This window comes from Sylvia atricapilla, chromosome 8 (assembly GCF_009819655.1).
Source record: "Sylvia atricapilla isolate bSylAtr1 chromosome 8, bSylAtr1.pri, whole genome shotgun sequence".
NCBI lineage: Eukaryota > Metazoa > Chordata > Aves > Passeriformes > Sylviidae > Sylvia > Sylvia atricapilla.
Window position 1 is genome coordinate 34,250,919 of NC_089147.1, and position 22,788 is coordinate 34,273,706.

The window sequence follows — 22,788 nt, forward strand, 5'->3', positions numbered from 1 at the left end:
CCTCTGGAAGCAAAACAGGCCATAAAATGTTGATGTCCTTTCCACACCAGGATGGATTACTCCTGCAGCCACCAACAGCTTCCTGACACTCACGAGTCACATCGGTGCCGGCTTTGCATCTCCCCCCTCTCCATCCCCACATCCAGCCTCCTCACCAGCGCATGGGAAGGATCTCCAAAGATGTTTTGCCTATCCAGGGACAAAGGGAAAACCCCACCAGCACAAGACACACCAAAACAACCTGAGTTTAGTTCAGTCCTAGTAGTGACCAACTCTCCTGGCCGCCCCTTTGCAGAGCATCTCCCAGGAGAAGGCAGCGGGATGCTCTCCCCACCACCTCCTCCTTCTCCCTGCTGTTTGCTGGGCTGTTTGAATCATCTCTAATACCTCTCAGCGAGCTGCAGGGAGCTGAGCCGAGCTGTTTGTGATGAAATCAATGAGGTGACGCAGTGGCAGAAGTCTGAGCCCCTGCTCTCGGTGCCCGGCCCCACCACGGGACAGTCGCCGAGGCCGTCACCACCAGCACAACCCTGAACAGACTCGCAGAATCATTTCAGTCAGAAAAGACCTCCAGGGCCATCGAGTCCAAGCTGTGACACATCCTCACTTTGTCACTCAGAGCAGAGCACCGAGTGCCACGTCCAGGCGCTCCTTGGACACCTTCAGGGATGGGGACTCCACCACCACCCAGCTTGGACATAATGCTCAGAGATTTCTCCTGGCCGCATGTTGCCCTCTTCACTTCCCCACTGGCTGAGGTGCGAGGAAGGTACGGCCTGCCCGAACTGCCCACCACACATTTTCCCCCTCAAACATGGAATTTTCCTGCAAAGTTTGGAAGTTCAGGCCGTCTGGGTTCTGCAACTGCCTTTGTGTACCCATTTGCCCATTACCCTAAAGTTCAGGAGTTCAGACTGTCTGGGTTCTGTAACAAACCTCGGGTCTGTACAGACATAAAACCCATTTCGAAGACATCAGCACCCATTTTTCCTAAAGACCCTTACCCATCGAGCTGTTTAAAGACATCAGCACCCATTTTTCCCATCGGGCTCCACTGAAGCACCTTCGTACCTCGAGGTCCACGTGGACAGCCAAGAAGGATGGGGAGTCTGCAATCTGTGCCAGTGAGATGTTACTGCCCTCGTTAGTGGGGTCAGAGCCCACCGACAGCACCCCTATGGACAGTGACCTCCCTCCCCCTGACCTCCCCGCAGCCCCAGTTCCTAAGCCCAGTCATGACAGGAACAAAAGCCACTGCTAAGAGACACATTTACGACCCTCCAAGAGGGAGCCCGCTGACAGCTTAACGAGCTTTTTGTTTTTCAAGTAGTGGTTTTATATTTACGACCTGAAAGGAAAAGATGCAAGTAGGCAGGGACGATCTGGGGGCTATCTGGTCCTGCTGCTCCTGACCCGATGCTGTCCAGCCCACATCCAAGCCATTCCGGAAAGCCATAAAAAACGATTGCATTTCAGCTTTCCCCCCCCCCTTCCTCCTTTCTCCCTCCCCTCCACTAAAAACAAAAAGCACCTTTTTTGGTGGTGCTCGCTTCTTGTTAATGTTCACCCCAAGGAAAAGCATCAAATATTAATGCAGGGAGCTTCAGAGAGCTCACACCGGAAATCAGAGGCCCCATACGTTGTGGAATATCCCAGTGGATGCAAGATCCCACCCGGTCATCCCCAAGGTCTGGCTCTTTAATGCCTGGGAAGGAAGGAGGAGGCCAGAAGCTGAGTTTTTACGAGCACGAGGGACCACATTCCTGGGATATCAGCCCAGAGTTACACTTAGAGGAGGAAAAAACTGAAGGAAAAAAAATCCAAACCCCACTACCCTTCCCCAGGACGCTGCACAGTTATTTATAAGCTTAAGAGTGAAAAGAGAGGGCAAAACTCCCTGGTTTTGTTGTTTCGGGATTTTTTGTTGATGTTTGTTGGTTTTTTATTTTTTATCCTCAGCATTTGCACAGCAGAGAAATGCCTTTGGGCTGCAAGAGCATTCCAGCCACCAGCAAGAAGATAAGGCTTTTCCTTTGCCTCCAGATTCCTTGGCAGAGAGTAGACACATGGGGTTTAATTGCACACAGAGATGCCACAGCGCTGACACGAACATGATAAGAGCCTTTGTCCCGTGGAGGGCTTACCCAGCTGATAAGGACCCTGCCCTGAGCTCCTAAAATCCAGGAGGGACCTTGGCTGAAGAGCTGCAAGGGGCTGTAGGGAACGTGGGAGGCCCAGATGTGCAACGCAACATCTGGTAGGGGAAGGGAGCCATGTGCCACGGCCATTGTGCTTGGTGGTGGCAACTTTGTGCCCAAATGCTGAGACTGGATGATCTCAGCTGCCTTTCCCAACCTGCAGCGCTGTGTCCAGCTCTGGGGCCCCCAGCATAAGGATATGGAGCTGCTGGAGCAAATCCAGAGGAGGCCATGGAGCTGCTCCCAGGGCTGGAGAGCCTCTGCATGGAGCCACCTGGGAGAGCTGGGGGTGAACACCCAGAGAGACCTCAGAGCCCCTTCCAGGGCCTAAAGGGGCTCAAGGAGAGCTGGAGAGAGATTTTGGACAAGGGCATGGAGGAGCAGTACAAAGGGGGAATGGCTTCACACTGCCAGAGAGCAGGTTTGGATTGGCTATTAGGGAGAAATGCTTCCCTGCAGGGTGGTGAGGCCCTGGCACAGGGTGCCCAGAGAAGCTGTGGCTGCCCCTGGATCCCTGGAAGTGCCCAAGGCCAGGCTGGATGGGGCTTGGAGCAGCCTGGGACAGTGGGAGGTGTCCCTTCCCACGGCCTTTAAGCTTTAAGATCTCTCCCAACCCAAACCACTGAGTGATTCTATATGAGCTTGGGACATCTTTCTCTCCTCACCGCGCTCCATCCCCACACAAGCCCAGCAGCCCCGGTGCACAGGCAAAAAAAAGATAGGCAAAACAGAAAAAAGAAAGAAAAAAAAAAAAAAAAGCCTTTTAAGTGGGATTGAGCCGAAGGGCAGTGGTGCTGCTCAGAGCAGGGCAGCCCCCTCCCCGCTCCCCTTCCCTACTTATCGCTGCCCGGGGCTCTGCCCGGCGCCTGCCGATAATCAGGGAGCTCATTGAAACCCCGGCGCCAGACTGGATCCTTATCTCCTCCCGAGCAGGAATGCGGGATGGGGGCTGCCCCGGCAGCAGCAGCAGGAGGAGGAGGAGGGGGAGAAGAAGCCCCGTCCCACGGCCCTGCAGTGAGCAGCAGCTGGAGGGGCCGGGGGGATGTGGGGGTGCGCGGGGCTCAGTGCCCGGCTCCCGGCTCGGCCGGAGAAGTCGGCAGCAGCCCCCGCCTTGCGCAAGGGCCGCTAATTATCCCCGGGGATAATTACTCTGCTTCATTTCCCCATAAAGCCAAGGGCCGGGCGCGGGGAAGCCGGCTGGGAATGCCCGAGGCGTGAGCCGGGGGGACGCCAGGCGACAGCCACCGGCCCGCTCCGGCTGGCAGCTTTCCCTCCCTGCCACCCGGAAAGATGGGAGAGGGCTGGGAGCCATTCCTAAACCCGCCCAGCCCCGTCAGGGCGCGGGCTGCGGGAGGAAGAGGAGGACGGGAGGCCGGAGCTGCCCGGGGCTGGTCTCCATCACCGACAGGACCGACAGGATCTTCCAGCCGCCCAACACGGGCGGCGAGGAGAGGAGCGAGAGCCAGGCTCCCGGCTGGCCTCCGCCCGCTGCCAGGTGGGACAGGAGCCACGGCTCCAGCCTGGCGCTGCCTCAGCTCCCTCCCGGCCTGAGCGCTGGATGCTCTTAACACCCTGAAAGAGCTCCCGGTGCTTGTTTTCACCATTAGGAACCCAGAACTTTGCCCTCAGTGCGGCACCCGCCGGTGAATCCGTGCCGTAGGTCCGCGGTCAGCGAGCCTCAGCTTCATCCCTGCCAGGATGGGCAGCCACACCAGGAGGACTCCTGATGCCATCAGAGCCCCAGGGAATGCGCAGCCAATTAAGGGGATATTTAAAAAAATCATAATAAGGGGCTAATGAAGTCTAGAAGCTGCCGACAGCAGCCATATGCCTCAAATATGCTGGGTACAGTTGGTGCCTAGGTAATGCAGCTGCAGGTATCAGCTCGCCTAATTAGCTACCAGAAGAAAGTCTAATTTAAAACAAAGCTCTTATTTTATTTATTTGCTGACAGCAGCAGAGCAATTCCCTCCAGCACGAAGAGAAAGCAAACACACTGCCCTCCAAACAAACCACCACGGGCTTTTTAGATGTATCCTCCAACAAGTGTTCCCTGGTAAATCTTTGGCAAGGGAGGGGCAGGGGGGAAGAAAACAAAACAAAACAAAAACCCCAAACAACAACAACAACAACAACTCAACCTGCACTTCCATTAGCATCACAGAGGAGTTGCAAAGACAGCTTCCCACTTGTCACCTCCCCGCCACAGAAAACAGCAACCCCTGGAACCCCTCTGCTGTGCAAGGAAACCTGCCTTTAATAAAACACCCCTAAGGAAATGTGTCGCCCTTCTCCTCATTTGGGGTGATGAAGGGGCTCGGCACACCCTCGCTGCCATCACCCTGAGATGCCCAGGCTGGTGCCCACACAAACCAAGACTCCTGACCCTTCCCATCCCTCCCCTTTCTTCACCTCTGGACGCATCCAGAAGCAAATGCGGGGAGGGAAAAGGGAAATCCTAGCAGCACGGAGAGAGTGCAGGGCCACTGTGATTTCATTTAGCATCTTTATTTATTGAAGTGCTTTAAATAGATATGGAGTGACTCTCACGGCTGTCTGGCTGTTACAGCTTGGAAGGGGAGCTGCAGGCAGCTCCTGGATTAATGCACATGAGGCTACTTCCATGGATGCTCAGCATCCCAGTCCATGTGGGACCTCCTCCTGTCTTCCAAGCTTCCACTGGGGCCTTTGCATCCCCCTCCTCGTGTAAAACACAGCGTCCTGGTGCCTCCGCTGCTCCACACCCATATAAAACCCTCTTCACCACCACCCTCAATCACCTCCACATGCAAGATGGAGCCAGCAGCTCCACCACCCGCCCAGCCAAACCCTTCACCTTGTCATCCTCCTCATACAGTCTGAACTCATCCGACTAATCAGGGATTCATTCTATGCTCACAGCACGTCCTGCCAACCATTTATGGATTTATGACGGGGGGAAGAGGCATTGCAAGCCCTTATGGACAGCACTAGCTGGGCCCTGCATTTTTCTTCCCACTGATTAAAGTAATAATGTTCAGTTAAGGAGTAAGTAATAAAAATCACACCATTTTTAGGCAGCTGGGAAAGAGGAGGAAAATCTATTGCAGTGGTCCTGAACGAGCACTTCCCCAGGGCTTCAAGGCAGAAAACATATCAGACACTGCTCTGATAACATATTCAGGCTGAGCCATTAGTCTTGGGCATAAAAAAGGTGTAATAAAAGTTGCCCCTAACTGCAGACTGAGTGAGGAGGGGGAAATGGGGTTAAAAACCCACAGAGGCCAAAGGCTAGGGAGCAGCAGCAGCTTTGGGGCTTGGCAGCATCTCCAGCACACACTCCTGATAGTGAGAATCCACCTGCTGCCACACAAGTGTCCAGGGACAGTTTGTCTCCTACGTGTTTAAAGCTGCAGAGAAGTGGGAAGATCAGCATCCACTGCACCACGAGGCTGGTGAAAGATTTCCCCAGGGCCAGCATCCTCAATCATCCTCAACAACGTATTTTCTCATTCTGGCCTCATTTGGCTCCCCTGCTACATCCCAGTCCCTATTACCCATCTTACAACACCTTTCCCTCCACAAACACAGCTCCCTTTCTTCCCTGTAATTCCAAACCAACCCTTTGTCCCAGGCACAAAGAGCTGTGAGGTTTCTGCTGTGGGTTTCTCTCTGCTTTCCCATCTGGCTTCTTTGGGAATGCCAGAGCACAAAGCGAGCCAGCTGTGACCTGTAGCTACTTCGAAAAAATTATCTCCACTGGAATTTTCTCCGCACCTCCTGCAACGATGGAAATGACAACACAGCCTCAGAGGTGTCCCCTTTCTCCTTGGCAATCACCTGCTCTCTGCTCGCCTCTTAAATCCCACACAGATCACCCAACCTGGGGAAGCCAAGCAACAAAAAATAAGCTGGAAACGTCCCCCGTCCTGCTTCTAAACCACCTTAAAATGGTCAAGTCAGTTATTCTTGAGGGGGGGGAAAAAATTAAATCCATGTTTTTGATGCCTTAGCCTCCCTCACAGGTGGATGGGAAGCTCATGGCAAAGAGCAAGTAGCAACCACATAGCTGCTTTTGTAAGTTCCTATTCCAGCGCCTCAGGCTCAGCCTTCTGGGCACACCTCAGGCTCCAGCCAAACTATCCCTCATTCCTAGGGCTGGTGATGTGAAAACCAACAACCCACCAGCTCCACTGCTGTCCCTACAGATGGTGAAGGTCACTCCATTCCCCGAAGGTGGCCACAGACAAGGTCTACCCACAGCTGGGCACCTGATCCCAGCATCATCCAGCCCAAGCCATGGCTTCCTCACTCCTTCCCTCCCTTCAAGGCTGGTTTTCCAGGCAAAACAAGGATGAGAATTACTCATGCAGCATGTGACATGACCACCAGAAGGAGGACATTGCATTGCTGGAGCTAAAACCGGATCCCTGTTTCTATTGTCTATTCTTTTGTAGTGATGGGAAGAAAGAGCTGCTGCTCTGTAATCAGGCCTCTTCTGGCTGCTCCCCTGCTTTTAGGGCCAACCAGGATAATGCAACATTGCTTTCATGTGGCAAGAGAAGCTTATAAACAACACCATTACACTGCTACACCGCTGAAATTAAAGCTCTACTCTGAGCCTCAGTCCCTCCCACAGGCAGCCTGCTTTGCCTTGGACTTGATTTCTTGTCTCAAAGTCTGCAGCACAGGGGACGGACTGAATCTGGTCCTGAATGAGCACTTGTGAAATTCAGTGTCTTCCAAAATGATGTCCATTACCTATTTCTGAAAAGAAGAGTAACTCCTTCCAGCGTTTGCTGATGTGCCTCTCAGCAAACACTCGTTTCTTGTTTTCCCTCACTGCAGAGCAGCTCCAGATCATGATCCACCCCAAAAGTGAATGAAAGTCTTCTCTTCACTGATGCATCTTCACAGCTTTTTATTGTATTTTTTAGTCCGAAGTGATTGAGATTTACCCCACCACACTGCACATAAAAATTCAGATTCTGAGCTCACTCATACACATCCAGCCGAAAGCCTCCAGAGTGGATTCTCTCAGCCAGAAATGATCTCAGCTGTGAAACATCACAAGGGGCAGTCACTTTCTCAGCAGTCTCAAAATAGAGGTGGTTATTTTTTAAAAAAATTAAAAGAGATGCCATCCCTCTGCATTATCTGGGATAAACATCCTGGTGCTGGAAGAAAGCACACTTCAGCTTTCCTACCTCCAGGTTCTCATTTCCACCAGCTCCTTGAGAACTTCTTTTTGGTTTTCCAAGCCTTCTCCTGTACCACACTAAAAGCCTGTCTGCAAAAAACCCCATGTTTTAAAACCCAGGGGACTCTTGAAATAGGACAAGGACTCCTTCCACCACCCAAGTGAGCCCAGTCCTCCGTCAGGTTCAGCTCCTCTTGGATTAAAGCTTCTCCTGGGTAACTCGGTTGGGACAAACTGGTGAGGCAAGAGCCAGATTTATTGTGGCACTGACCAAGGGACAAAAACCAGCCAGATCAAACCCTGGGGACATCCGGAGGACCTGCAGAAGCAGCTGAAACCATCTCAGTAGAAGATGCTCTTCCCCTCACCATCTTGTTCTATTTTCAGAGGCGCTAGGAACTGCTTGCTCCCCAAAAACATGGAAAGCCAAAGCTGCAGGATAATTCTGGCCCAGAAGTCTACAAGAACTCAAACTCCTCCAACCTTTGGACCCCGTGGTTGATATCAGTGCCCCACATCCAGGATGCCAAGTGATTTTTCCAGAGCTAGGAGGAAGCTTCCCCGCCTCTCCCCGCTGACCCAGGCGTGGGATGCTCTTCTACTTCCCCTTCCATCTCAAACATCATTAGCAAAGGATCGTCTCCTTCAAATAAAGGTCACCTGCCAACAGAAGCCATTTGCCTTCAGCGCTTCCCTCACCTTGCCTAAGGCTTTTCCCAGCATTTTTCTCAGTCCTTCACTTATTTCCAGGTGTCCCATCGCTGCTCATACATCGTGGTCCCACGAGCAGCAGAGCAAAGCCTGTTTTCCTATGGATCTGCTGCTCCAAATACTCCCTCCCACACGGCATTTGTGTTCCCCAATAGTAGGTGGCAAGTGTTATGCTGTTGATGTTTTGGGTTTTGGGTTTTTTTTTTTTTAGTGGGATATCAATAGATCCTTCTCACTGGCCGATCAGCCTAGATAAAAAACTTTATTGCTAATTTCCTAATCAGGCGAGCGCTTAATTACAAGACATCTACTTCTGAGTCAGAGGGAGAGGGATGCAGACATACAAACAGCACGGCAGCTAAGGAAAAAAATAGTCTGCATTTTTTTTTTTTTAAGGAAATGAAGCTAAAAAAAGAACCTCCCTCCCCCCCAAACAAACAAGCAACAAAAAGAAACAAACAATCCAGCTAGCCCAAAGATAAATCCGCAGGGATTTTTGGCGTTTTAGGCACAGGAGCTCTCCTTGAGGCAGGGGACAGGGTGGTCCAGAGGAGCTGGATCCCCATGGCAGTCTCTCCCTCCCCCTGTGTCCCACATACAGCACAGTCCCCATGGGCTGTGAGCAGATGGTTTCCAAGCTGACAGGTTGCAAACAGCTCCATGGAGCAGGCCAGGGAATCAGATATTGTCTCCATGCCTTTAGTGGAGGGAATAAAAGGTGTCTCCCAGCTAAAAAAAGTTTGCTGGGAGACCTCGGTGCTTTTTCTTTTCAGTTTCTTTTTTAAAGCACTTGCACCCAGCTCCGATCTGATGTCTGTACAACTCTACGAGCTGCCTGCACATAACTTTTTCCACTTTTCCTCTGACTTTCCGCTCTGTAGCTGGAAAGGGACCACAAGGACGGCCCTGGTGCAGGGCATATCATCCTTGCTTTTCCAGCGAGCTGCAGGCACTCCCTTTCTGGCAAAAATGTCTTCCTTCGACTTCCTGTCAAAATTTGCAAACACCATGAACTCAGGACAACCTCGACAAGCTTCTTCCCAGCATCCATGTTGTTTATCTACAAGAGCCCCAAGGCTTGGGAACAGCCCTGGACTCCAGTCCTAAACACACAGGACAGTAGAGTGCCAGGCAAGAGACCCAGATCATCTTTTAGGGAGGGTGTATTTTATAAAATCATCCTTCAGTAGGCCACACTGAATCCCCCCACACATCTACCGGGACGCAAAGCCCAGCCAAACTGCAGGATTCCGGCTCCTTTGGCTTCCCTGCTGCTTTTAGCTCTGCAACTTGACCCTGGGCGAAACATATGGTTTGCATTCTCCCCCCCCTAAACTTTCCACAGACTCCTTCCCCCGCCTCCCCGCCGCACACAAGCGCAAGCCCTTCTTCTCTCCAAGCGAGGAATGGTGCCCGCAGTCCTTCCCACCCCTCTTCAAGGGAAGGAGAGGAGGCTGCAGTAAAACCCCTGGGCTGAGACCGCTAAGTGGGCTTTGCTGTTCCGTGCAGGGGTCATTAACAGCCCGGCTGGAGCTGCTGCATCCCCTTCCAGCCAGTCCATAAATACTGAGGAAAACAGAGCCAGTGTGTCGTGGTGATGTGGAGATGGAAAGGGGGGAGGAGCAGCACAACAAGAGCTCGCTCTACAAGGGAAGATTTCCTTTCCCAGCCAGCCCAGGACCACTGGGGTCCCACATCCAACCTCATCCCTCTGCAAAAGCCAGAAACAACATCCTTTAGGATGCAGGGATGGCAAACAGGCCCAGCACTGCTCAGAGGATGTTCAGAGTTAAGCAGCAACTTCACCTCCTCTTTTCCCCTCCCTGTGTGCAAAAGTCATCTTTTATTTTCCTGTTAGGCAGTTCTCATCTAATTTTCTGCTTCATCCAGCAGCCAGGCTTTTCTCCCTCAAAATGACTCCAGCAGCCTAAACAGGTCTTTGTTCAGCCCGGAAGCCTGATCCAGCAAGAAGGGTCAAGTGGGATTCTTATGGAGCATTACCAAAAGGCGAGGCATCACCTTCTCCCAACCCATGGGGCTGGGTGGAGTTAAAAATCCACCAGGGCATCCCCTTCCTCCTCCCAGTGTCCTCAAAGCACTGCACTGGAGAGGAGCCCTGCAGAGCCTGGGAGGACCGTGGGACGGATGGACGGAAGGACAGACGGATGGATGCCCCTGGCCAAAACTGCGGCAGCTATGATGGAAACCAGAAGCCTTGTGGTCTGCCAGCCCAAGCAGACTGCCTTCCCAAGGCATGCTGAGCATTGCTGGCACGCCTCTGTGTCCCACGCCAGCCACGTCCGAGGGATAAAACCAACCCAAATCCTCTGAATTGGTGCATTTTCTGCAGCACAGGACCGGCAAGCCCAACAGCTCCTTGGAGCCCAGCACGGATTCCTCTCAGCAGGTATTAAAAACCACACTCCCAAAAGAAAAAAAAAAAAAAAAAAAAAGTAATCTATTTTTGACCTGCTCTATGTTTAGGATTGGTGTCACTCGAGGTTTTAGCTGAACAGAGGAGGCCCTGCAGTAACCTGTGGCTTCCCCTACTCCTGATCCCTCAGGATCCTGCCCCATCAGCTGCGACCCCATCTGCAAAGCCGGCGTGTGGGTTTTTCCATCCCCAGCAGGACCGGCCCCAACACGCCCCAGACTCCCGGGGTTTTGCTGTAAACTACAAAGGAACCTGCCCAATTCGCCTCAGTTTGCATAACCAGTTTATCCCAAGCATTTGTTTTAAAAGCTCAGCTCTGGTTAGTCACTGTTCAGCCCAAGCGAAAACGCAACCCTCTTCCCAGCTTTTGGATCTTGCTTTTCCAGCTTTGGGCACAGCCAGCATTTTTATCTTGGCATGTAAATTTTAGAAACATGAAATATGTGCCTTGATGCCTTGATTTATATATATACACACACATATATCTAATATATATATATTATGTATATCAGGGTATCCAAAGGATCTGCAGCCCAGGATAGGGATTAGCCACGAGTCTGTAAGTCCTGAAATCCAAACCTAGTCATTCACTAGTAGCAAACCATTAAGCACAGACACACATGGAAAAAAAAAAAAAAAAAAAAAAAGGAAGAGGGAATGAAAAGGGGGAGGAAAACAGTTTTATAGCCCTTGGCAGCCCACACCCCACTTCATCACACTCAGGATCCCAGTCACCCAAGCAGCTCCACAGCCAAATCCCCTCTCCTGTAACAAATCCCGTTAGTGCCGACACCGGAGCGTGGAAGGAGGCATTTGCAAGGCTCTGACTGCAGAAAAGCAGCCAAAACGATGTGCAAGAGGAATCAGACGTCCTGCAGGAAAACCTGCTTCCACAACTGAGTCAGCATCTCCTGCTGAAGACTGGGGGAGGACAGGAGGAACTGCAGGCCTGGGGGACGCATTTGGATGGGCCTGAAAGGGGAGCCCCAAATGCCACCTCTTCTTCTTTCCAGCCCAGAGTGGCCCCAGCAGTGACAACGGAGTCAGGCATGCACCCAGCAGTGACACCACGTCACCAAATGCTTCTCCCCAAAAACACAGAGTGATGGAACCCCTCAGAGGAGACCCCACGGAGCAGCATAGGGATGCCACGGCCCCAGTGAGGAGCTGGGGGCACCAGAAACAGCTTAATCCTGGCTTAATTCAGATTTCCAGCGATGTTTGACCCCCTCCGTGAAGATGCCCCCCAGCCAGGGCCCAGACAGCAGAAGAGACAGGACATTTAAGCTTCTCCAAGATAAGCTGGAATAGAAAAACCCTTCCATGAACCCTGTCTCCAGCACAGCGACCCAGACCGCTGATTACTTTTAATTGCTGTGTAATTGGACTCTGGCAGCCATGCTTTCATTTTAAGCCTGTCTCTACATCTCACATCTGTCAAAGGGGGAAAGAAAAACCTTCAAAAGTAATATTCCAGTGCAGGAACACTGTAGCACCACCCAGCAACTGCCAAACCAGCAGTAGCAGCATGGAGGCAAAGGTTGCATCCCCAGCGTGCTTGGGATAAACAGGGCTGGAAGAAGGTGCTGGGATCCCACACCTGGGCAGCGGCCATCCCAAAGGCAGCAGTGGCCCCAGGCCAGACCACGGCAGACAGCATGGCCACATTGCAGGATCCACCCTCATGACCAGCACGAATTACTACCTTGGCTTGCAGGGCCCTGCAAAGCCCTTGGAGAGCCCCCCAGGTGAGGGCGGGGACACTCGCTCGGCTCCACGGATGAAAAGCAAGCAGCAAACCGCATTTTTTTTTTTTTTTTTTTTTTTTCCAGTTGTTTTAAATAGCAACCACTTTCTGGCTGCTGGAAAACACCCTCCCTTCTGTTCTCCAAGCCAACCCAAACAGATGGAGCCAATAACGCAGCCGGGTGATGGCGCAGGATGGTGGCAGCTCATCAGGGGAGAGCAGCCCCTGCTCACAGACCACAAGAAGGGGAACCAGACCCCCTGAAGATGGCAACGAGGCAGAGCCTATCAATCCAGTGGAAGAACTTCAGTTCATCCATCTCCATGAAACCCTCCAAAGTCCTGGTACAAATCACGAAAGCTAAAAAACACCTCCAGAATCATGGAGCCCAAACACCACCTTGCTGGCCATGGGATTGTCCTCCATCCCAATTGCTCCCAGTCCTCCAACCAGCAGTCAGGAAGTTTCCCAGACACCATGCGAGTCCACAGTGAAACACAGTCTTCACCTTGGTGCCTTCAGCCACTGCTGTGGATGCCCTCACGTGTGTGCCCCGAACCTCACAGCCCAGAAAGCACTGAGGACACTGCTGACAGCAGTGCTCATCCCAGGCTGGTCCCTTCTCCCACTTCAATCTGTCCCGAGGAATTTCTGGGCTCTGCATCCTCCTGCCTAAGGAAAACTCCCACGCTGTACAGTGCAACACAACCCTTTTAATAGCACCCTGCCTCTGCAAGCCTCCCAGCCGAGAAGCCTGGATTTGGCTGGAAATGTCCCATCCCTCCATCCTGCCACCGCCCCAGGAGGCGCAGGCACAGCCAGAAGCCCACTCAAAGGTGGGCAGCCCAAACTGCTCCTTGTCTGAGTGGTGAGATGGGACCTGTAGAGGCATTTAAATGCTGCTGATGTGATGAGAAGGGGGCAGGCAGGAGTCACTTCCTTGCCAGTGGCAGCTCCTAGGGACAAGAGGCCGCTCCACGAAAGGAAAGACTTACAAAGCAACAGCAGGACAAAGTCTGGGTGCAGAGAACCTTGCTCTCACCTCAGCTGTGCCCTCACCTCCCATCATTTAAGAGCCACCAGGTATATCTCCATAGAGCCTCAACAAGGAGGGATGCCCGGCAAGGAGGAGCATCATCATCCTGCCTTGCAGGAAGGAGCACTCCCCATTTCCCATCCTGCACTCAAACCCTCTCACACATGTTTTCCCTGCACCTGGACAGCCTTTGGTTCAGAGCATCAAGGTGTGCTGAAACTCATCCTTAGACAAGACAAAGCGTCCAAAAGTGATGTCATGTGCAGCCACATCAGTTCCAAGAGCATTTCTCTCTACCTCTATGGAAGCTTTTCTTTGCTTCCCATGCCTCTTTCTAGCATTCCCTACTTTCCACCTGCCCGGATTCTCAGCACAATGATCCACAGCATCATTCCCACAGAGCCCCCCAAGCCCACCCATCTGCACTGGGATGTCCTCGTCTCTCCTCCTGCGGTGGCCCCTGCTCGAGAGGGAGGCAGATGGATCTAATACGCATTAAATGTCTCAAAATGAGATTTTCTACGCTCTTTCAAAGGGAAACAATCCCTCAGCTTTCACACTGGGCGCAGGCTCGTGAAGGAGGGGAGCCGGGGCAGCAGAGGTTATTTGTGGGGTCTCTGTGGAAACCACACCAGCAGGACCCCTTGGAAGCAGGCAAGATGCTGGGATCTGACTTTGGTGTCAGGCTCCATGAGGGAATTGTACTGATTGGGCTGACAGCCCTGGTTATTCCAGCTGGGAAGGGATCACTTGTGTACAAACCAGCCCTTCTCCTCTTCCTTTGTTATTCCCATAAAATGTGGGAATAAACTGGGGAGAGGAGCGAGGGTGGCTGTGCTATAAGTGTGTGCACGCAGGTATTATGGACTTGTGGGGTAAAGGGAGAGCCCCGCAAAAATGCTCCCCAAATCCATAGGGTCTTCTTCCTTTTCTGAAGGGACTTGCTTCCCTGGAGAAAAGGACTGCCCAGACCATGAATTTCAGGAAGGAAAAGCTCTGCTTACTTTTCTTTTTGTATAACCAGGTATATTATTACTCTTAAGAATTAATATAATGTCTCAGCTTGCACTCTTCATCTCCCAGGGTATAAAAAACAACAACAAACAAGACAACACACCAGCACTGCCTTAAACTTACGCGGCAAGCAAAGTCAAAGGGGAAAAGTAGCTCAAAAACATTTGATTTTTAAATGCTGGGTGACTATGTCAGCCACGTCCACCCACATCAAGCTATGCCTGGCAGACAGTGGGATGCAGCTCCTGATTTTATATTTTATTTGGATAAACTTAAATGCCACGGACACAGTCCAATTTTGGGGCTCCAGTGCCATTGCCATGTCTACCATTCCCATGGTCATACCCCATTTGGCTTCACAGCAATTCCCAAGGCTTGGGACCTGGTAATTCCTCCTCCCTGCAGCAAGGAATTAGCTGAAAAGGGGCTGTTTACCAGCACCCAAACAAGTGAGAGCTCGGCCATCAATCCCCAGCAGAGAGGGGAACACGGTGGGGGGAGAAGACACCGAGGCCTCCATGGATGCTCAAGCCAGGCAGGCAAGGGAAAGGGCCGGGCAAAGTCCACGGAAAGGTGGGAAGCAGAATTCACACACAAGACAAACATTTTTTGCCTCTGAAACTGGGAACAGCCTCCTTAAGAGTGAGAGAAGCCATCCAAGGCAGCAGGGAGCAGAGGAGACCCAAGTGGGGCCAGGCTGCGGCAGGGAGGGACTCGCAGGAGATTAAAGGCAGAGTGCAGGACACGCTGGAGCAAGCCCCGTGCTAAATAATTCCTGCTTCCCTTCCCGTTCCTCGTTTTCCAGCGTGGCTTCACCCAGCCTTTCCCAGCCAGCCTGGCGTTTGATCTCTGCCTCTCCCTCGGCAGAGGTGCTGAGCCCAGTGAAAATAAAAAAAAAAAAACCCCAAAAAACCCAAAAAAACCCAAACTCCCCCCCCAACAACAAAAAAACAACCAAAAAAACCCCAAAAAACAAAAAACAACAAAACCAACCCCCCCACAACAACAACAACAACAACAACAACAACCAAAAAAAAAAAAAAAAAAAAAAAAAAAAAAAAAAAAAAAAAAAAAAAAAAAACCGAATAGGAGAGGGATGAAAAAAAAAAAAAAATCCAAGCTCAGCAAACATGCGGCTGCTACCAGCCCAGCCCAGCGGTTTGGGATGGGGAAGGAGCTCTGGAGGAGGAGGAGACGGCAGCTCTTCCCCTCGCTGAGGAGTAGGTCTGGGGCTGCCAGCCCAGCGCATTCCTGTGCCGTGAGTCAGGCCTCCGAAAAACCAGGAGGCTCCAAAACTCATGGTCCGTGCACAGAGCCTTGGGGACGCTTTGCTCGCCCTCTGGCTCTCCCCGCTCCGCTGCTGCGGGAGGAGCGGAGCCGCTTTATCTCCGAGCGGGGACCCTCCGGGACATCGCTCCCCGGGCGGGCACAGCCACACTGCACAGCTGCCTCCGCAGTGAAAATCCCAGCGCCAGCCAAGCCGGCAGGGCTGCGGGGACAGGGACAGGGACAGGGAGGGTGCTGCATCCAGCCTCCAGGCTCCCACCCAGAGAGGTCCCTGGGAGGGCGGGTGTGAAGCCAGACATCAGAGCAGCTCTCCAGGCCTTTCTTGCCTCTGCCAAGCCGGAGCCCTGCAATTCCCAGCCCCGCTGCAGGTCATACAGGATTTTCTCCAGGGCTCCAGCCTAATGTGAGCAGAGACATCATCGCTCAGGAGCCGCTGGTTCGCTGCTTCTGGGACACCTCGGAGGCTCTGCTTTTCAAAGATACAGCTCACACAGCACTTCCTCAAGGTCCTGAGCTCTGCCAGAGCCAGGGAAGGATTACCCAGGCTCCCTTCAGCCCAAGGTGAATTGAAGGAAGTCACAGACTGGTTTGGATTGGAAGGGACCTTAAAGTTCATCTCGATCCAGCCCCACTGCCACAGGCAGGGAGGGACACCTTTCACTGGACCAGGACCTATCCAACCTGGCCTCGAACACTTCCATGAGGAATGAGGCTCCATGTCACCAGACAGGGATCCCCTGCACAGAGCCCAGCACACCGAGGGCCAGGGCTGTGTCTGCTCGGTGCCACCGTGTTCTGACTCACGGGCAGCGCTGCCTTGCACAGTACAACTGATTAAAGCAAATTACAGCTCTGCAGATTGTGGAAAACCAAAACTGGAGCCAGTGGGCCTTCAAATGCCACGGAAGAGCTGATGGCGGCCACTGAGCGGCTCAGGCATCCCTTGCACCCCTGTGAATCCCCCCTTCACAGGGTGAGATGCACAGGGTGGATGACAGGAAGGGCAGAGGGAATGGGCTCATGATTTATCTCCCCCCTCACCCTACTCCAGCAAATGTTTTCACTCGCATTAGCAGCACTAAAGCCGGGAAGATATAAATGAATAGGAGACAGCAGGAACCTGTGGCTTTATGGCAGCAACATCTGCTGTAATGAACTCCTCAGACTCCACACAGCCCCTTCTGCCCTCACCTCACAGCATTCCTGGCCTGGCACTGGCCTGCCAGCCAGGCTTTGACCGGCAAAGCCCAGCTCAGGACTCTCCCAAAACCCCACAGGGCTGGCAGGATGATCCCACTGGCCGCAAACATGCTGGGAGGGAGAAAGCCATGGGGATGCCACTGCTAGAAACAGAAGGAAAACAGAGCTCCTCACAGCACCTTGGCTCACTCAACTGACCCAAAATACAGATCTGTGTTTTATGTATTTTATATATATGATTCCTCTTTGACTAGGACAGGGGTGGAAAAGGGAACAAGCATCTGCAGCACCAAAGGGACCCACGGGATCGTGCAGAGATGAAGGACACAGCTGAACCCTCCAAGCTCCCTACAGGGTCAGCTTTTGGTTTGTAAGCAGAGAAAACGCAAGCTGGATTTATTCCCTGTCCCCCACAACTACCATTTCCAAGTGACCCTGGCCTCTCTGAAGTAGTGTTTTTCCATTTCTCTCCTTTTTTTGCTGCTGTTCCAGCGTTTCACTCTGCTGCTACCCACTTCTAAGAGAGAGAGGGCTCCACAACCAAGCAGCTGAAGGAGAAGGAGACAAAAAACTCCCAAGCAGATCCTTCCACACACCCCTGCCCTCAAGCCTCCACTTCCAAAGGGGGGGATTTGATAGACAACAGGTCCTGGAACATCTTTTCCCCAGCCATCTGCTCCCAATGGCAGCAGCAGGCAGCCTGCCACCCATGTCCTCATGCTGCTGGGGGACAGCAGTGCTGCTATCCCCTCTCCATCGCTCTGTCCCTGGGTGTTTTCCTGCTGGTAGTAGGGCAGGAGGGTGGAAGGACATTCCTTCACCAAGATGGCAGCGTCACGCTGTCCCTAAAAACCTTTGTCAGCCGAGTCCCCACCTCCAGCATCACCCTCTGGATTTCAGCTGACCTTGCACCGCCTCTGTGCAGCCCCACGCGGAAAGACCCTCAAGCAAGCTCCAAATTCTAACACCGCATTGTTTTCCTACCCAGAGGTGCACGCACCAAAGCAGGATGGAGCCTGGAGAGCAGCCTGGCAGGTAAAGCCCCAGGCCCAGGGAGGGGGGACACACTGGGGGCTGGGTTCCCCCAGCAGTGCTCCTGGGGATGGATGAGCGCACCCGACGCTTTCTGGAGTTCAAACCCCCGTCCAAAACAATCTTTCTACCCCCACACTGCAAAACCCAACGCAAACAACATGTACATTCTTTTTGTTATTAAAAGAGAAAATTGTTTTCTGGGTGATGCCTCTCCCTAAAAACTAGGCAAGAATGGGGAAGGGAGTGGATGATCACCTGGGCTAAGCACGCATCTCGGTTCCCTCCTCTCTGCATCATGCCACCTCTACACAATTTCTCTCCTGGAGAAACACTAATTATAGCTCTCTAGCTACAAACTTTATTATACACACACATACATATGCCAGATTAGCAGCGTGCCTTGAGAGAGCTCCCCAGACTCAATGCTGAGCCAGGTGGGTCAGGTTTAACTTGTTTGGTTTTTTTTTTTTCCTTCTTCATTCCCTCCCTCCTGCCCAGTTTTATTTCAAGCCCTGCACGAACTTGGTGCACACAAAAATAAAGAGGACAGAGCCGGGCAGGAACACAGTGCTATCCCCACAACTCCCCTCAGCATTCACGGCTAAACCCTGATCCACAGCAGCCTGCCTAATCCAGCCTTCCCAAACCCTCCACATCCCACACCTCCGGGCCCCTCACTGCCCATCCCGGCACTCCCAGCCAAGCAGGACACCAGTTGCCAGCTCTCAAACCTCTCCCTTCCCACCGAGGAGGGAGAGTTTCTTCTGGCTGGAGGACGCTGCTGCAGCAACATCCAGGCCCCTGGATAAGTCAATAGTACCGTTCCTGTTTCCCATTTGCTGAAATACACTGGATCTTTGTGCGGCGGAGGCGGAAAAAATATTAATCTAATTAGACTCCCTCCCTAAAATTCCTCGTCACCTTAATTACGCTTCAGAAAAGAAGGCTTGGTTCATTTTCCTAGAAAATCAGCTTGTCAGGAGACGCTTTCAACTCCTTAACAAGACCGATCTGTGCTTTGAGACGCGACCTCAAACCCTCGCCAGGAGCCGCGGGGAGCGAGAGATCCCGAATTCCCGCCGGGATGACGACCTTGCCCAACACAGTTATGGTCTTTCCCAGCCTCCAAAAAGCCATCAAACTTTATAGGGCTCCCCTTCTGAGCTCTGTACCCGAGCACATCTTTTTTTACACCCGGAGAATAAACACGGGCAGCTTTGCTTCGCCACCGCCGGAGGATGACAAAGGACAAAGTCCTGAGGATGTTCGTGAGCTGTAGAGTGGGTGTGTGTGTGGGGGGGAGAATATACAGCGGAAAGGCTGAGTTTGATCCAGGAGTCCTAACGAGAGAGGGCAGCAGGAGAGATGCGCCTCTGTTTCTCGTCTGTGGCAGGGATTACAAACGGAAGGGCTGGATTTAAGTGCATCTCAATCACAAGATCGAGCTGCGCACAGGAAACTTTGAACGGCCGTAGGAAAACACCACTCGGCTGCCCGGCCATCAATCGCTCACCTTAGAAAAAAAATGCAGATTTAATAATAATCGTGGAAAAAAAAATGAATAAATAAATAAATAAATAAATCCACACTGAATAGTTACTTATTTGGCCGGGGAAAATCACACGACGACGCTACTACAAACAGGGCTGGGTTTGTTTTGCTTTTGCCAAGAAAAAATAAATATATATCTATATATATACACACAGAAAGAGAGAGAAATATAAGGAAGCGGCACGGCGAGGCGAGCAGGGAGCGGCGCTGGCAGCTCGCATTCCCCCCGGAGCATCCCCCCCGGAGCGGGGAGCGCTGCCAGCCCGTATCCCTGCGGAGCATTCCCCCCGGAGCGGGGAGCGCTGCCAGCCCCCACCCACCCAGAACATCATCCCCCCCGGCCCGGAGCGTCCCCCCGGCGCGGAGGGCGCTGCCAGCCCGCATCCCCCGCGAGCATCATCCTCCCGGGAGCATCCCCCAGCAACGGCGCGGAGGGCGCCCGGCTCCCCCCAGCCCCGCCAACCCCTCAACCTTTCTTTACATTAAAGAAAGAAGAAAATAAAACCGAACGACGCCAACTCGGCGTCCCAAGGCCGGGCACCTTAACCGCAGCGAACTTTTTTAAGGGGGGATGTTTGCCCACCCCACCGCCCCTCTTCGCCCCCCCCCCAAACTTGTGCCCGTCTTACCTGCGGCGGCCAGCGCCCGGCGAAGCAGCAGCGCGGGGAGGAAGAAGGAGAGGAGGAGGAGGAGGAGGGAGAGGCGGCGGGGGCCGGGCGGCGGCATGGCGGCGGCAGCGGGATCGGCGGCGGCACGGTGAGCGGAGCGCTGCCCGCCCGCCTCGCCACACTGCCGGGCTGCCCGGCGCCGGGCGGGGCGGGCCGGGGCGGGCCCGAGGCGGGCCCTGGGATGAGCTGCGCCCGGCCTCAGCCGCGCCCCGCCCGGCCCAGCCCGGGATGCGCGGGTCCAGCCCAGCCGGGAGCCGGGCGCGCATCCCCGCAGTGGGACCGGCGGGCACCAGGGGGAGCCGCGGAACGCGAGCGGAGCCCCCGCGGGAATCCTTCGGCGCTGAAAGCAGCGTCCTGCTGCGTTCTTGTCACGGCATCGGGGAATGGTTGGCTCGGAAGAGACCGCAAGATCGTCTCCTTCCATCGGCGCGGACGCCTTCCACCAGACTGGGAATGTCCGAGCCCCGTCCAACCCGGCCTGGGACACTTCCAGGGCATGGGACAGCCACAGCTTCTCCAGGCAGCCTGTGCCAGGGCCTCCCCAGCTTCACAGGCAATAATTCCTTTATAATATCCCCATCTAACCCTGCCCTGTTTCAGTTTGAAGCCATCCCCCCTTGTCCTATCACTACGTGCTCCTTTAAAAAGTCTCTCTCCATCTTTCTCGCACCCCTTCTCTCACGCCTCCCCCAAAAATGGGCGTTAAAATCCAGGCCGCAGGATGTACTTGCAGGAGCATAAAAATAACAGATGGAGACGAACACAAATAATAAAAGGTCAAATTCACACACTGAGGGAGGTATCCTGCAACTGCTTCTTGGTACGTGTTTAAAACCCCTTTTGGTTTTAAAGGCGGCTGATAAAAAGGATGTCGAGTGACTTTTTACTAGGGCAGATAGTACAAGGACAGGGGGGAATGGTTTTCAGCTGAAAGAGGAGAGATTTAGAGGAGATGTAAGAAGAAATGTTTTCGCCGTGAGGGTGGGGAGGCCCTGGCACAGGGTGCCCAGAGAAGCCGCGGCTGCCCCTGGATCCCTGGAAGTGTTCAAGGCCAGACTGGAAAGGGCTTGGAGCAACCTGGGATAAGTGGAAGGTGGCTGGAACTGGACGATTTTAAAGTTCTCTTCCAACCCAAACGATTCCATGGCATGCCCGTATCTCGCTCTTTGTAAAGAACTGCAAACAAACTCACGGGTTTGCAGGCTTTGGCGGGGCTGTGATTTTCCGCCTGCTGCGTCCCCTCCTCAGAGAGGGTTTAAACTCCACCCTGGCTCAGTGGAGGAGGGAGGCGGTAAAAGGGCTCGGCAATGCTTTTTTGGGGGCAGGGAGACCTCCAAATTCAGCAAAGCCACATGCTGCAGCACCGTCTGTGCAATCGGAGCGCCACCAAGATCCACCCTTTTCCACGGAGGAAGAAGGGGGCTGCCACGGCTGCCTAGAAATGGTTAAAATAGCATGGGAACTGCTAACTACTTTTAATTGCTGGCAGCTGCTCAGTTCCTCGGGGTAGGGCAGTGGGGGCGAAGGCGCCCTGGCAGGCAGCCGTAATTACAGCCTGCGCCTCGCCGCCGGCCCGCTGCAACCGGGTTTTGGCTTTGGCGCCGGAGCTCTCAGGGCTCAGCGAGCCGCTCCAGCCACGGGCTAGCAGGCAGGGCTCAGCCCCATTGTCACCTTCGGAGTGGAGTACAAACTCCAGACAGGATGTTCCGTCGGGATGCTGCATGCAAACCCTCACCCCAAAATGAAAAGGCATCTTTGAGAACCTTCCGGAGCTGACATGAGCTCTTCCTGCTCGTGTCAGGTTGCTTCTCCCGCTCTCTCCCTCAGCCAGAGGCACCCCCAAAAACCGGGAAGTAGTCGTGGCATGCTGCTTGGGCCACCTGCACATCACTGGTGATGCAGCTGCCTTCGAGCATCCCACACTCGGCTGCACTTCAGCCGGGATTTACAGAGCAGCGGGATGTGCCGGAAAAGGCTGAAGAGCGGAAAAAAAAAAAATATTAAATCTCATTTCCAGTTCTGTCGAGGGAGTGAAGCTGTAAGGGAAGAGCCTGGCCGGGCAGCGACGAGAGGGGATGCACCTGATGCAAACCCAGCAGTGCTGGCACTGAGGGAAAGAGCTCTGGGAAAATAAACCAGGACAAAAAGGTGTTTTCCAGCTGGATCGGGCCAGATTTTGGAGTGGAAATTCAAAGTGACTACTTTGGGAAGCAGAGTGTGCCTTTGTAGAAATGAGCGAGAGCGGGTGAGTTAAACTAGGCAGCGTTTAAGGCAGTCTGGTATTCAAAATACGAATTAAAGCGATGCAAATGAAGGGTTCACTTACCCCTATTGCGCAATTTGAGAAAAATACGACATGACAAACTATCATTAAGGCAAAGGGCTGGTTTTCCTCCCAGGTGTTTACGCGCTAGCCTTCGTTTTTCCCTCTAATGGCCAGGCATGAACGTGTCAATCAAATTCTTGGCTCAGCAGGACCGCTCCCTGCAGCCGATCCATCCGAGGTGCGAGGAGCTGCACCGGGCTCAGCCGGACTGGCAGGGTCCAGCCCTTGCCATCAGCCCCAGAGGGGCTGGGTGCAGCCAGGGGAAAGCGGATGGCACACGGGAAAGGGGCCCTGGCACCTGGGGTGGTTGGCGTTCTGCACCAGGCGAAGGGAGGAATGCTCCCGACTCAGCAGGACCAGCGCATCCCGCTGGTGACACACACGGCACCTGGGCAGGGACCT

General features: G+C 53.4%; 1 protein-coding gene across 1 annotated transcript in view; it reads right to left on the reverse strand.

Moving 5' to 3' along the window:
• The window catches only part of UNC5B (unc-5 netrin receptor B), a 51,593-nt gene extending 31,437 nt beyond the window's left edge, over positions 1-20,156 (reverse strand). The window contains exon 1 of the mRNA XM_066324383.1: positions 20,022-20,156. Coding sequence (XP_066180480.1) covers positions 20,022-20,118 — 97 coding nt within the window. The 5' untranslated portion in view covers positions 20,119-20,156. The remainder of the gene's footprint in view (positions 1-20,021) is intronic.
• Between the last annotated feature and the right edge of the window lie 2,632 nt (positions 20,157-22,788).